The following is a 14,553-nucleotide window of genomic DNA, read 5'->3' on the forward strand; positions in this document are numbered from 1 at the left end:
GCCAGGAGACGCTGCAGAGCTGAAAGAATGTGTGAACACTGCCCAGATTGTGATTTAAAGGCTGCCCAGGGTTTTTTTGCCTCGGCCACTGCGATACTATTTATACCGGTAGCCGTCCTGCCGATGCGGAGTGAGCTGGGAAACATTCAGCAGATTTTTCATCCCAAAGTCCGGGAAAGAAAAGCCCCGAGCTCAGAGAGAAGAAGCTGTTGTTTTTTAAACTCCCGTTGACAAAAATTCAGGCATGGGAGAGAGTCTTCACAAGTTTCAGGCTGTGCCTAATGATAGAATGTTTTCTTTCTCCTCCGCCTTTTTTCCCAACAGGATTTGGGGAGATATGGTCTTTTTCCACTTTTTATTTTTGGCTGTGGCCTATTAAAAACAGCCAAACATATTCTCACATGGGGCCTCTATATTGCAGCAGCTACTTTCATGTAAACTCTGGAGCACACATATAACATTGATAGCACTCTGTTAATTAGTGGTCTAATTAGCCTTTTTATCTGGTACACTGTGATAGCACACGATCAGGTCTCATTAACACAGTCATTTCTGATCCTGCCGAGGTTTATCACAAAAGTCTGGTTCCCTTTTCTCCCTTTATCAGAGGTGTAACAAATATTAGTCAAGGACAGGACAGAGGGTCACATACAGATCTGTTCTTACATCTTTTATGAGGCGGCAGGCATTTGTGCTGTTGATGCCTCTTAATTAATTCTGATTCAAGGAAAAGCAGATAATTAACCTTCTGAACATTTGACATTTTGCCAAAAGGGTATTTTATATTTAGTGCCTTCATGCATGAAAAGCTTTAAACATCTTTTAGTAGCACGTCTGAAGATTAAGCATCTTGAAAACTGGTAACTCAAAGGTTTGTTTGATAATTAATTTAAGTGACGGCTGCCTTTTTAAAGTCTTACAGTTATCAAGCACGAGAGTGGACTATTTAATCACATAGATATACTAACAACGGTGTGTCCGTGTATAATCCTTGCACTGTGATACTGCATCATTTTCAAACAGTTAATTGCTTCACCATCGCCACCTTAAGAGTGAAACTAGTAGGTTGTAATCAAGATGGTGCTTTCAAGGGCTGTCAGAAATATCAGTGTTACACATTGCCTGAACTGCACTGTATTAATCAAGTGTCTGAAACAGTGGAATAAGCCATGTAGCTTTTGTGAAATCTGTTTGAGATTTGAGTTCAAGAATTGTGATTCTTAGAGTAAGAATAGAGCTAGGATGGTGCATTTGTGAATGATGTAGGCTATTTCTTTGTAAGAGTCAGTGGAATATCATTGATCAGCTTCCCATCAGCTGATATTTGCTCTTGCACAGATAAAGGGTATAACTAATGGATGGATAGATCTTCTTCTACTACTACAACAAAAAGTAGAGCGTGTGCTTGCTAATTTTTGATGTACATAATAATGACAGTAAATGAACACTGTTTATGGTACCACAACATTTGTTATTTACCTCTCAAGTCTGAAGTGTAGTGTTTCTAATTTGTTAGCCATCAATCAAATCTCAGACTTCACAAATACCTAGGCTATAACTGCATCAAAGTCAAGTCAAATGTCAAAGTCAACTAAACTAGGGCTAAAGTGTTTTCCCCACTGGGACTCAGTATACTCATATATCAATAATATTTTCATTGGTAAAATAAACTAATGACAATGGAGAGTAGTCAGCAAAAAATAAGTATGAACATAACCACTTGATTTACTTACAAAATTTTGACCTACTGTACACCTACTTACAGAGGTTACAAAAAGAATGTGAACACTCAATAAGAAAAAGTTTGTTTAAGCTCTGAAAATGAAAAATATATCAGCACATGGGATAACCACAGGGAGTAATGCTGTCCATCAGCCATCACCTACACACTATCAATGAAAAATGCAAAATTTTAAACTTTGATGATTATATGATAAAACAAAAGAAGGACAGATCATTTATTCAAAAGCAATATTTATGATGCAGTAGCTTATATTTTACAACTGTCACCTTATTGTGCTCATGTAACACCAGTTTTATTCTAACTTTCTTGAAACATGCTGCTAATTAGCATTCAAACTAAGACTGAAAACATTACAGATATTTACTTAACTTTACTTCTAGGGTTTTTGTTGTATTTTGTTTATCTAACTCCACTGATTTAACTAACTGAAATGAAATCGCCACTACTACCAGGATATAGTTGTTTTTTACGAGGAGTCCTTGAAAGCAACACGAGCTCACGCCTTCCATGATCCTGATTGGCTCCCAATTACCAGCCGGTGCTTCCCATTGGCTGCTCCGCGTCCATTGAATCCCCTCCTCTACCTTTGTCAATTTCTTGCGCTCCCGTTGAAACGTCTGCTGCTGCTTGTTGTTTCCCCGGGCTCAGAGGAAGAAGTAGTTACCCGCTCCGCTGCTCTGTCAGTAGGTAGGCTACGGGATAAAGGAAAAACCGAGAGAGACACCGGAGGGAAGCTCTACTTTCTTCCGTGACCGAGCGGACGACCCTTGCTACCGGATGGACAGGGAGTAAAGTGAGGGATAAAGGGCGGGAGGCATATAACCTATCCATCACCTTGTAAAAACGCAGCGCGGTGAAGAGCAGGCAACGCTGCAACTCCTCCTCGAAACAGCGTGCACACAGAGGACACTCAGCAGTGTTGGGAGCAAAACACAGGGAATGACATAAGGAAAACATACCCAGACATGGTTAACTACCCGCGGGGACCTTCAGAGACATTCACCCGACTACTACAGCTGTGAACTTTTCTGTCCTAAAACTGTCCTACAGCCGAGTCGGAGGAGGAGGTGGTGGTGGAGGAGGAGGAGGGGGATATAGAAAAGTGTTTCTTCTTCTTCTGATCAGCAAAGGGATTAATTATGCCGGACCAAATCACAGTTTCAGAGTTTGTGGCAGAGACAAATGAGGACTACAAATCGCCGACTGCCTCAAACTTCACCACAAGGATGTCCCACTGTAGGAACACAGTGACCGCTCTGGAGGAGGTGAGTAGCTCTGTGGGATTGTCCTTAACCATGAGTTTACGAGGCAAATATCCACCAAGGATATTTTATTTATCCCAAACACACCTGATAATATTCTTAATCTTTATATAAAATCATCTAGATTAGAGTAGATACAGTAAGAATATGCATCTTACTCCCAGAGATGTTAAATATGTGTCTATGCCACAGATCTATTCAGTTTGACCATAAACTACTCCACCACTACACTTTTATCCCATCCCTTGTGTCTCCATGTTAACCTCTGTAAACAATTGTTCATCAGTGTGTGTGTGTGTGAATTGGATCTTTCCCCTCACAATGAGCCAGGCAGCAAATAACTCATAATCAAATCAAAGTGCTTTACAAGGGCTGGGTAGTACACAACCATCGATTTGGATAAGGGGAAACCTTCAAAATAAAAACCTTTAAAGGTGGGGAAATGGCACAGAGGAAGGATCCCTCTCTAGGATGTTAGACATGCGATAGAGGTCAGTGGACAAAAGCAAGAGAAAAGAGATAAATGGAGTCCAAACATACGATAATCGTCATCTACACATAAACTATTTCCCCAGAGAAGTCATTTCAAGTATTTTGGCCCAATAATTATTCCCACAGTTGAAGGAGGGGGAGAAAAAAACATGCATCTGCCCCAGTTTCCAGCTGTATTGCACTATACTGTAGCTGTGGACAGAGTGCACTTTGTATTCCTCCTTTAACTTGCAGGTCATCAGGAGGAAGGACACTTCCGCTTTGTTCCCTGACAGTCCTCCGCTGCCCACCCCCGCCCCCCCTTGTTATAGTTTCCCTACTTTGTGTGCTGTATGGCAGCGCCTCGCCCTGCCTGAAGGTAAAAATAGATTTTCCCACATGAGCAGCTCGGTGTGTGTTATGTGTGTTAGTGTGCCTCCTCTGCTCTCTTAAGTTAGGGTACACTTGTGGATGTTGGTGGGGTGACGTCATGTGTGAGGAAGTGGATCATTTCCCCCCCCCAGTCTGTTTTTTTTTTTTTTTTTTTTTTCAATCAGGAAAAAGTTTTTAATTGTAAACACAGGTATTTAAATGCTCGATATGTGCCAGAGCTGAGATAAGTCGTTGGCGTCCAATGTCAGTTTTACTCAGCTAATCCATATCTGGCCTCGACGTCAACTTCACTCTAAGCTCCCTGATTCTCCGTACCTGGGTGAGGGTTGTGTCTTTATTTTTAACCTGTGTTTGTGAAGGACTGAGCCAAGCAGCCAGACATACACCTGCTCAGGCTGGCAGGTGCTTCACTCGGGGCGTCAGACACTTTTGCTACACACCGTTTCATTCAGACCTCTGCTACTACCTGTTCTGAGATAGAGAGTCTAGACTAATCTGCCGTTGGCTGGGTGTATGTGTGTGTGTGTGTGGGGGGATTGATCTCAGCACCGCTCACAGAGGAATGTGCTGTTTCTGTACAAGTAAGCAAATAAGTGTGTGTGGATTTGACTCCTTTTTTTTTGTTAAAATAGTAGCCCGGCAGTAATTGCCAGCTTGCGAGGCTGAATTGTTGGGTTGAGGATCCAATTCAGCAGCTTTGTTTTCAGTGTTGAAGCTGCTGAATGGTCGCTGCAGGGACGTGGAGTGGCGTGTTGTTGTTTCACATTGACCTCCCCACGCTCAGGCTCAGGGAACACAAGCCCTTATTGTTTGGACAACAAGACCTCGCTCACTTTGGTCTGTTTGACCAATTAAACAGAGCAGAGGACGGAGGGAACACTTCCACTTATTGTCTGCCAGCCTGCCTGAAATCTCCCAACACACTCACGCAAACAAAAACACATTTACATATGTGCATTTGCAGGCAGTGGGGATCTGTTTAAAGTTTAAAAACCCTCTCTCCTCCAGTGTTATGCTTACACACCAGCGTACTGTTTATTCATGAAGGCTGAACGAAAAATAAAAATATCAGACTCTGCTTTTTTCAGCATTGTGCCGACTTTCAAACATTGTGCTGATTCTGGTTTTCTGTTGGGGAGCAGTTTGTTAAATACGCGCTCACTTCTTCGTTTTCACCCTTGAACTGACAGCTGAGGGCGGGCTGATTGGAGCGAACACGCTGTTCTGTATTGCTACAGCGGGCTGGTGTATCATTTCAGCCCACTGTGTTTTGCGAATTGACACCTCCGAGTTTTGATAATGGGCTGTCTGTTTAGTTGCTGACTTTAGGATCTTTTTTTGCTCCCAGTCTCCGGTTGTGTGCATAAATATTTTAGTTATGAGAATCCAAGGTTTAGATATATTGATGTTTGCCTGAAAATATATATTTCATAGTTTTACATCTTATTTTGCTAGCAGAGTGTGTGCTTGTTCTTCTAGCAAACAGTACTCCCTAAATCCCTAATACATCTGTGTAGGTCCAACTTGTTGACAAGGTTGACTCATTAGTTTAGTAGTAGAGTGTTCATTAAATGCGGAAATCTGCTGTTCCAGATGTTTAAGGGGTTTAGACGCTGCTTGCTGTTCTGCTCCTTAATCCTGTTACCATTGAGACCAGAGCAACAACCTCATGAGAGTCATGTTTTGAGGATGTTTGTTAACCATTTCTATACCTGAACACCAGGTTTTATATTGAACAAAAACCACCATCAATGAAATGCAACAAAATACAAGTGATGGTGCAGCTTTAATGCTGTTAAGCTACTTTTAGAAACATAATGATAATATATTATATATATATATATAATAATTAATTTTATGCAGGTAATATTTCCTGTCACTTTCCAGCTTTATGTTGTATTGTGTTGCGACAGTCAATCCTGGACTTGTGAAGTTAAAGTATGCAGCTTGAAGCTTCTGTTAATTATTAATAACTAAGTGAACAGTTCTGATCTATCCATCAAGCCCTATGTTGATTGGTTTAGCCATGAGTCTCCCTCTTCTGTTTATCAGACCACTTAACCCTTTAATAAATGACATTTAATCACCTAAATTTCCAGTTTGAGCTGTTTTAAATAGCTGGCACACTTACAGTCTCACCCACTGACCTTAGGGTCTGGTTGTTTATAGGAAGCCCTTAAACACATTAACAGAAGTAGGAGTGGGGGGGGGGGGGGGGGGGGGGCTCAGGCACTTTGACAGAAGTTTTACGTAGAAAGGGCGCGCAATGCTGTGTCATTATTTCTTTCTAAACTTAATTGCGTTTGACATAATCTTAATTAGGCTAGTAGTTTTAAACTGCTGGCTATTAAGAAGCCATCTAGAGAGATTCGGGGCATGTGTGTGCATGTCTTATGTGTGTGCTGGTAAAACCACAGTAATAAAAACCTGTTTATCCAGTAAGAGGATGTTAGGCTTTGGGTCCTGACCCCCCTCCCCTTCCACTCCCCCACCCCCTGTGCTCTGTAAAACATGGCTTTCTTCCTCCACACTTGTGTTGACTTTGCTTTGGCAGGAGTAGAGTCAATACTTTAGGAAAAAAAAAAATGTATTAGGTTTCTCTCCAGTTTCATTCACAGTGATCTGAGTGGCAGTTTCTGGTGTGAAGTTAAGTTTATTTTATTCACCATTGTTGTTGTATTCAGAGCTTCATAAATGGAGATCGCTCTAAAACTTACAATGCAAAAGGCTTGTAGAAGCTTATGGTTTTTTTGTTGGGAGTACTTTATTAGTTTATAGGTGTGCCATTGAACTTGTGAGAGCTCAGTGCAGAATACTCCAGATTTGAAGAGGTACCATTCATTTTTGTGGTTGGTTGCTTAACAACAGTGTTTTCATGAGGTAAGCCACTTTAACACAAGGCCAACTGTGTTCTCAACTTTCTGTGTGAAAACCGTCACCTCGGAGGCTTCGCAAGTCCCACTGGAAGGAGGCATTGGGCCCCCGAGGGCAGAGCCGACCTCCGAGCACTGATCCTGCTGAAAATGCCTCTGGACTTTTATCTCATCTAAGAAAACGCACAAGGACGTCTGCAGGATGTCTGTCTGAGGCCAGGAGCTGGCACGCTCTGTGGTTCGTCTATTTTTTGCATCTGTTACTGTTGTTATGCCCCAGTTACTGAATCCTGCCAGACCAGAGAGAAACTCTAAAAATGATGCAATCAATAACTTCGTCTCTCAGAGCAAGTCTCAAGTGCATCCACTTCTAGCTCAGGTATGAGGACGGGCCTAGTTGTGGAAAATTACAGTGTTGCCCTTCCAGTTCAATGCTTGTGGCAGTTGTGGTATATGGTAATGGTATATTAATTCTCTGCCAGAGTGGGCCAATCATTGTGATCAGTTTGTGCTACATCAACAGCCCTTTCAAAGTGGCAACTAACTGAACACAATGGGTATGAAAACAGATCTGAGTCATGCACCAGACTGCAGGAGACTGCTGAGTATTAGGGCTTGTGGCTGCAAAACAACCATCACAACTTGACATTCAATACAAGCTTTTGCGTCGTCAGCAGTGTAACCCTTTGATCAGCCTGTCAGCTGCACAGACAGAGACACAATGTGTTTCATGATATTACAGCTGCTTTGTGATTTAAAGTTGTTCGACAGGTAGAGGGCTTGCTTGCAACGCAGCCTGAACACTGTTCCTTATTCTTGCATAAGTACCAGTTTCCTGAAGTTGTTTTAAGTTCTCCCCTTGATGTCCCCACCAAGCCTGTCCCTCTCACTCAGCGCTGCATAGCATTCATCACCTAGTGAATCCCTAGAGGCTTCAGTGCAAAAACACAAATTCACACTGAGCACCTAAGGACAAGGTCAGGGATGTCTATAGTTGAACATTGCATGAATAAGAAACTATAGTACACACAGGCAGGAAAGTAGTAACTTTATTCTTCTAATCAAAAATACTAACATAAGCAATCCCAGGGAGTTGTTAAATCTGGTTCTGTCAACGACACAACTGTACAGTTTCGAGCTGGTCAGTGCTGAATTGCTCAGGAAAATAGTGAAACAAAACTGAAGACTTTCACTTGAGCTCTTGACCCAATTCCTATCTCTTTTTTTTCAGATCCCTACAATTATTAATGACCCTCAACTGGGTGTTTTTCCCTCCATCATTTAAGATGCACTCGTTAAGCCTCTTTCGAAAAAGCAATCTAGATTCATTTCTACCCTGTAACTGCAGTGCAGACCAATCTCCAATCGTCTGTGTTAAATGGAATTTTAGAGAAGCCACTATAATTGTGTTTATATGTGATATGAGGACCAATATGCCAATAAATTCTCATCCGACCATCACTTAATTCTTTGAAAAGGCTGAAGGATTACTTTGGTCTGTGGAGAGCAGTAGTAGTCTAAAGTCCAAGTGAATATAAGTTCTCCAAAAACTTGTGGTATTTCCCAGGGGTGGATTTAAGGGCCACATCTTTTTCATCACTGTATGTAACCCCTTGGTGATGACCTGGCGTTGACAGACATGGAATGGACTTTATGGACATAAACGTTTTCATAACCATGCTGATGATACTCAGCTTTATATAGCTGTGTCCTGATGACTGAAAACCAACTCACACTCCTTTTATAAATGTATTCTAGAGATAAGTGCCTAAATGTCACAGAGGATTTTCTAGATCAAAAATTTAAAACCTAAATTCTCCAGAACCCAAACCAGCGAATAAGAAACCCCTGAACTTTAAGGTTGGGTCAGATTTGTCACCAAATCTGCTGTTTGTCATCTGTATGATTAAAGGCTAAATTACAACAATTTCTCACTCTGAGTGACACAGACAGAGCAAGGCACTGTTTTATACCTGGCAGATACTCTCCCAAACAACTGCAAATCAGTTTCCATTGATTCTGAGCTTTTCTGCCAAAGAAAACACATGATACTGTTTTTTAATTCCACTGGCTGCCTGTCAATTTCTGTATTGATTTTGTGGTCTTGCACCAGCCTACTTTTCTGATATAAACCAGCATGGCCTCTCAGGTGCTTTGGCGTTTCTTTTAGTTGTTCTTACAGGACAATTATTAATGTGCTACCATTTAAAGGTTTTCATGTTTTTATGCTTCATTTCAAGTTTTGGGGCTTTCGTCCATCCGACCGTCCCATCCCCATTCACACAATATCTCGGGGCCTTGATGGAACGTCTCCAAACTTGGCACAAACATTCACTGTACTTCGAGGATGAACTGATAAGGTTTTGGTAATCGTGTTATCTCTGTAATGCCTTGAAGGAACTTCAAATTTGAAACAAATGTCCTCTTAAACACAAGGGTGACCTGATTAGATTTTATCAGTCAAAGGTCATTGTGACCTCACAAGATGTGGTTGTTGTAACTTGTTTTAGTTTTAGTTAGATAGGTTTTGTGTGAATCCCAGACTGTTTGTCCTTTTGCAGTGGAGAGATCTTATTTTTGGCTTCCTGTCCAGAAATTTTAATTGCATGTTTTTTATGTTTGTTATCTGAAGTAGTTTAATTATTGTGAAAGCTGTCTGCACAAAAATCTATTGACAAGCCTGTATCTGTATCCCAGGAGAAAAAGTGGAGCTTCATGGTATACCCTCCATTACAGAAACTCACCCAGCCAGGCAGCCTCTCCCTCCCATATTCCTTTGTCCGGTTTGTTCATTTTTTGCACATGAATAATGGTTATTTATAGCCAACTCAGCTTTTCATGGGCCATTATTAATGTTGATGGGGGTTGGGGGTGCCTGAGCCCAGAAGGCTAGCATCATTAGTCTTCCATCTGGCTATTATTTAATCCAACAGTGGTCTGTGACACTGGTATGCCAGCTATGCACTGGTAAGGCATGTTGCCTAGCTGCTTGATTTTGTTCAGAGATTATTTAGGGGGGTACCTGTGGGAATGGTGATGGTATCCGCTACATGCCCAGGTCGCTGCTGGCACTGGTTGTGCAGGCTCTACCAGCTTCCAGGTCTGTTCTCACAGACTGTGTCTAGCTTTGGTGTAAGACAGGGTAATATGGATTGTGTACGTAAGTAGATTCTTAGTGAACCCAAGTGTTAAAAGGCAGTTGATGGCTGCCTGCTGTGAGGGGGCTTTAGTCTCTCATCTCCTATAGCACCTCTACACTTAATCTCAGACCACTTGTTGTTTGGGGGCGTGTTTCATTTTGACATGAACTCTTATCTTGTTTTAACACGGGATCATATCTTTTTTCAATTTCCATTTTCCTGGTGGCTACGCTGCTGTGTTTGCATAACCAGTTGTTGTAAAACAACACACATGTCCCTCTCTACTGCTGCTTTGTGTTGTAACGTCTCATTTAAAGCACAGTGATTTATGGCTGATGTGTTAACATCTGAAGACAAGTGTGCTCTCGTAACTCTTCTCCCGAGTGTCAGTCTGCCAGCTTGTTTTAACGCTGGAGTTGTTCCCGGGCCAAATCAGGGAAGGCCTGGCTGTTTGCGCCTCTCCCACCCCCTCAACCGAGGCCCGGCTCATCTGTGGCCTGGCTGGGAACAACAGCTGCCTCTCGTGGAACAGGTGGCCTGGAGGAAAGTTTTAACAAAGCTTCAGACAGTGGGATTATCGATGCAGGCTCAATCCACATCTAATAGCTTTAGAGGTCTCACACACACATGGCCTAAATGTGCGGCCTGGCCCAAGTGAGCAGCCCGAGCCCCTAGCCACTCTGGCCAGTCTTCAGTTTGCCACCTAAGAAGCTTAATGCTTCCTATAATTGAAATGGGAATTTCTGGCAGGATGACTAAGGACCTGTTTCCTCCCTTCACCCTCACTCTACATCTGCTGTCCCCACTGTCCCTTGACTTCGCCTTTTTTTACTATAGTTAATGCACCAGAGTAGGCCAAGTATCTTGAAGCAAAGCCAACGACAGTCATTCCTCCAAATCCTCAATGAAATCACTTTGATTTTATGCAAGGGGTCGTTGATGAGTTTCTTTTTTTAACTGTTCCAGATCCATTCGCTTTGGAGTGGCACAAGCACTTTAAACACATTTAATTTGTGTTCTTGTTTGACATTGCTTTTCATTCATACTGATAATGCTAATTGTAAGACCTGAGCTAATATAGGATTCAGTTGTATTAATGTTAAGATTGGTAAAAGCAAATTTCCCTTTTATCTATTTTTTTGTGTGCCACCACTACCTCAATTGTTCCCATGGGATCTCTGTTCAAAATGAGAGGTGCCTCTAGGGCCTGATAATGCTGTGTTTGTATTATCATTGAGAAACAGGCACTGACCAGGGGCCTCATGTATCAATACTTGCGTGGATTTCATACTGAAACATGGCGTACGCCAAAATCCAGAAACTGTCGTACGCACAAAGAAAATATGATGTATCAAAGTGTGCGTACGCATGGATCCAAGCACGTTTCCTTTGTACATCCCAATCAACGTGGAATTGAGCGCACATGCCGAAGTGGTAATCTCCTCCCTGCCCACGCCCCCATTTAAATATGCAAATCAATGTAAATAAGGCCTGCACCAAAGATTCCCTTCTCTTTACGGTCAGAAAACACCATGAAAAACTGTGAGGAACAGCAATTTAACCAAATTTGAGTTGAAGGTGCTCCTCGATAAAGTTGAGCCGTGTAAACATCTTTTTTTTTGTTTTTTTTTGCCGTCCTCCGGCACCATCACAAAGGGGGTGGGAGAGTGTATGTGTTATATAAAGGTGAATGTGAGGCGGAGGACCGCTGTCATCCCAAATGAAAGCAGACACTGTACTCTAATTAAATTATGTGAAATGGATTTACAATTTTATTTGCCTTCTTTTATACACAGATCGCGTAGTAAATAAATGCAGAAGTGCGCCAGGGAGGCTGATAAAGACACATGTCCAACTTTACGCATGTGTTTATTGACATTAAGTACTTCACACAGTCTGTGTAGTTTAACCAGCAAAAAGAAAGTCACTGACAGTGTGATATTTCGGCAGACATGCTCAATGTGCATCGGGGCGGGGGGTTACATAGGACAATTAAACAAATACATTTACTTTGCGCGCATACAGTCCCAGGCTGTAATCTGTACCCAGCTATGCTGAATGAATGAATCGTGCGCTGAACCAGCCACCTCGCCACAATGTATGTTAATATGTGATGCATTTACGCATCACATATGATCTGTACATTTATAGTATAAAAATGCTTCCTGTTCACAGTGTGGTCAGCACCTGAATGGAGGCGATGGCTCCCCGACGTGTCGCGCTCTCAGGCCGGTTGCAGCGCACTGCGCTCAGTTCCAAGAGAATTGCCCTCGGAGTCATCATGTGCAAAAAAAAAAAAAAACCTCCGGGACTCGTGTGCACTTCGCACTGCAGCATCTGCAATATCTTAAGACTAAAGCTGATGCTATTTTCTGCACCACTTTGCGCATGCTTTTCTATCCACCTATCTAATTGCAACATGTGGATGGGTTAGTTGTTCATAAATGTGTCTCTGATGTGCACATTACTCTGAGGACTAATTGTTTTCACATTATTAACAGTTTCCCAGCTTCACCTCTAAGTGTCGCCAAAGGAACAATAGCAGTAGAAACGTGCGTACGCCAGCTATGGAGTTGGCGTGGGCCACCGCACTTTTCCACGGTCATTTCACTTTTGATACATCTGAACGTTGGCGTGGAAAATGACGTACGCCACTTTTTTGTGCGTACGCAACATTGATACATGAGGCCCCAGGTCCTCATTAGGATGCACAGACCCTCCCAATGGATCTACCCGGGGCGAAGGTCATGGTCCTGTTCCAGTCGATTCAAAGCCATGGTCTCTCTTATCCTCCATTGGGCTTTAACTGTTAGGATGTGATATGATTTCACTCACTTAAACGCACCATCCATCCTCGTGCGTGTATTGGGACGTGGTAGTGAATTGATTACCGGTAGATGCAGTCTGTCGGCCATTGTCAGGCCTGCATGGTGAGTCTGTTTGACTTTGAAGAGTGTGAACATCATGAGGACTCTGTCCAGCAGGAGGATTGAGGTGAAAGGGGACTGGCTGCTCTTGGTCCTACAGGGGTTAGGGGGTTGGAAACCAGGGGCACTCGTGGTAAATGGGACCCTAGAGCTCATCTCATCCATCAGAGTGTCCTGGCCCAGATTGCCCGAGACGGCTCCTGTCGACGGCTTTTGTTCCCCGACAGGCCCTGCCTCTTCATTAATGAACTCCACCATTGATTTGTAGTCCCGGCCGCTCGGCTTCGCTTGGGGCCAGGGTGGGGTGGAAGGGGTGAATCCTCACAGTTGTGTTGTCCTGCTGTCACTTTCACTCAGAGAACACACCCGGACTTCTTCTCTATTTGGGGAATGTTTTAACACAAACTCCTTGGAGGCTCTCCAGGCAGTTTTAGTCTGATTGCTTTGAACTCAGCTGGGACCAACAATAGAAAAAAAAATCAGTTGTATGATGTTGGGAATTAAACAAGACGACTCCAGGAATTGAGCTCATTAGCATCTGAATGTATCCTGCTTTTTCTTAATGATCTATCTGGTATTCCCAAATTGCTCGATAATCCCAAAACTCCTACGTATTGCACAATAGGCAGCGGCACTAAAAGCAGTGATACCCCCTCTAATTTTCTTAATACAGCCACACACCCTGCAGATTGTCTCTGTTTTGCAGAGGGGCTGAGTTTATTTAAACTAAAAAGCCTTTTCATGTCATAAATTCCCAGCAAAGTTCCCTCAAAATGACTTGTTTTTAATGAGGGTCTTCTTTTGCAACTGTAGTGCTCTCAACAGCCCACAGTCTTGGTCTCTGTAGCCTTTTGCTGCAGTGTTTTCCAGGAGAAAGCGGGTCATTTTCCTTCTGTCTCATCCAGACATCATCATACTGCTTTTTGTTGTAACTGCTGGGCACTTTGCCTCTGGCACTACAGCTTTGACACCCTCAGCCTGACACACGCCTCTATGAGGAAAGAACCATAGAGAGACTCCAAGGTGAAGTCAGAGGAGATTTTCCCCTTAAACTGGGCACATTTGGTCCTAATTTCCCAGCCCCTCCTTCTAACTTGTTTTTTATCAGCCTCCTGCTATTTTACAGACTTCATTAAATACTCCCCTCTTAGTCGGGGGGGACCATTTTAATAGATTTTTAAACCTGGCGCCATTTGGCATCCTTTGAAAATGGTATCCATCATGTTTTAGGGCTTTAGATTGAGGTCTGTTTTGTGTGCAGAGACCCCTCACTTATCATTTCTTTTAAAAGTTTTCTTCCAAGGATGGGTGAAGAGAAAAAAAGCCAATCGTCAGATCAAAACAACTAACTGCAGAGAATTTTAAAGTTAAGATTGAAAATGTACCATGAGGCGATGCAGTCGTTTGGGAAACCCTAACGGAAACAAAGGTTCTCCCCAGGTCTGTCACGTTGTAAAATGTAAACCGTCCTGAAAAACACCTCGGCAGTTAACATGAAAGTGTGTTTTCTTTGACACTTAAATTACTGCAGTTGATGTTGTCATCCCTGTGTGATTTCTGGCAGCTGGCGGTCGAGACACTGGTCCAACAGTGATCTTTGTAGCGCTCAGTGAGGAGCCGTAAAACACACCAAGTGTCCTGGTGCTAAAATACCAGAGTGCTTGAAGGTAGATGAGATGTTTGAAAGACCTGTTTAGAAACTGAATTTAAATGTCCCTATGAGCAGTTAAACTCAGAGTTCAG

The 14,553-nt window shown here is 42.7% G+C and overlaps 1 protein-coding gene across 8 annotated transcripts in view; it reads left to right on the forward strand.

The window, feature by feature from the left end:
* The first annotated feature begins 2,388 nt into the window (after positions 1-2,388).
* The window catches only part of asap2a (ArfGAP with SH3 domain, ankyrin repeat and PH domain 2a), a 59,493-nt gene continuing 47,328 nt past the window's right edge, over positions 2,389-14,553 (forward strand). For 5 of the 8 annotated variants that reach the window (XR_014596365.1, XM_083998437.1, XM_083998438.1 and 2 more), the window contains exon 1: positions 2,389-3,009. Coding sequence is in view for 4 of the 8 variants with exons in the window: in XM_083998437.1 (XP_083854563.1) it covers positions 2,884-3,009 (126 nt within the window). In the remaining 4 variants the exon portion in view is untranslated. Of the gene's footprint in view, positions 3,010-4,180; positions 4,190-4,371; positions 4,452-6,853; positions 6,982-14,553 lie in introns of those variants that run through there. The other 3 variants (XM_083998436.1, XM_083998435.1, XM_083998434.1) reach the window with 3 other exon arrangements.

Source organism: Trachurus trachurus (assembly GCF_905171665.1).
Source record: "Trachurus trachurus genome assembly, chromosome: 22".
NCBI classification, from domain to species: Eukaryota; Metazoa; Chordata; class Actinopteri; order Carangiformes; family Carangidae; genus Trachurus; species Trachurus trachurus.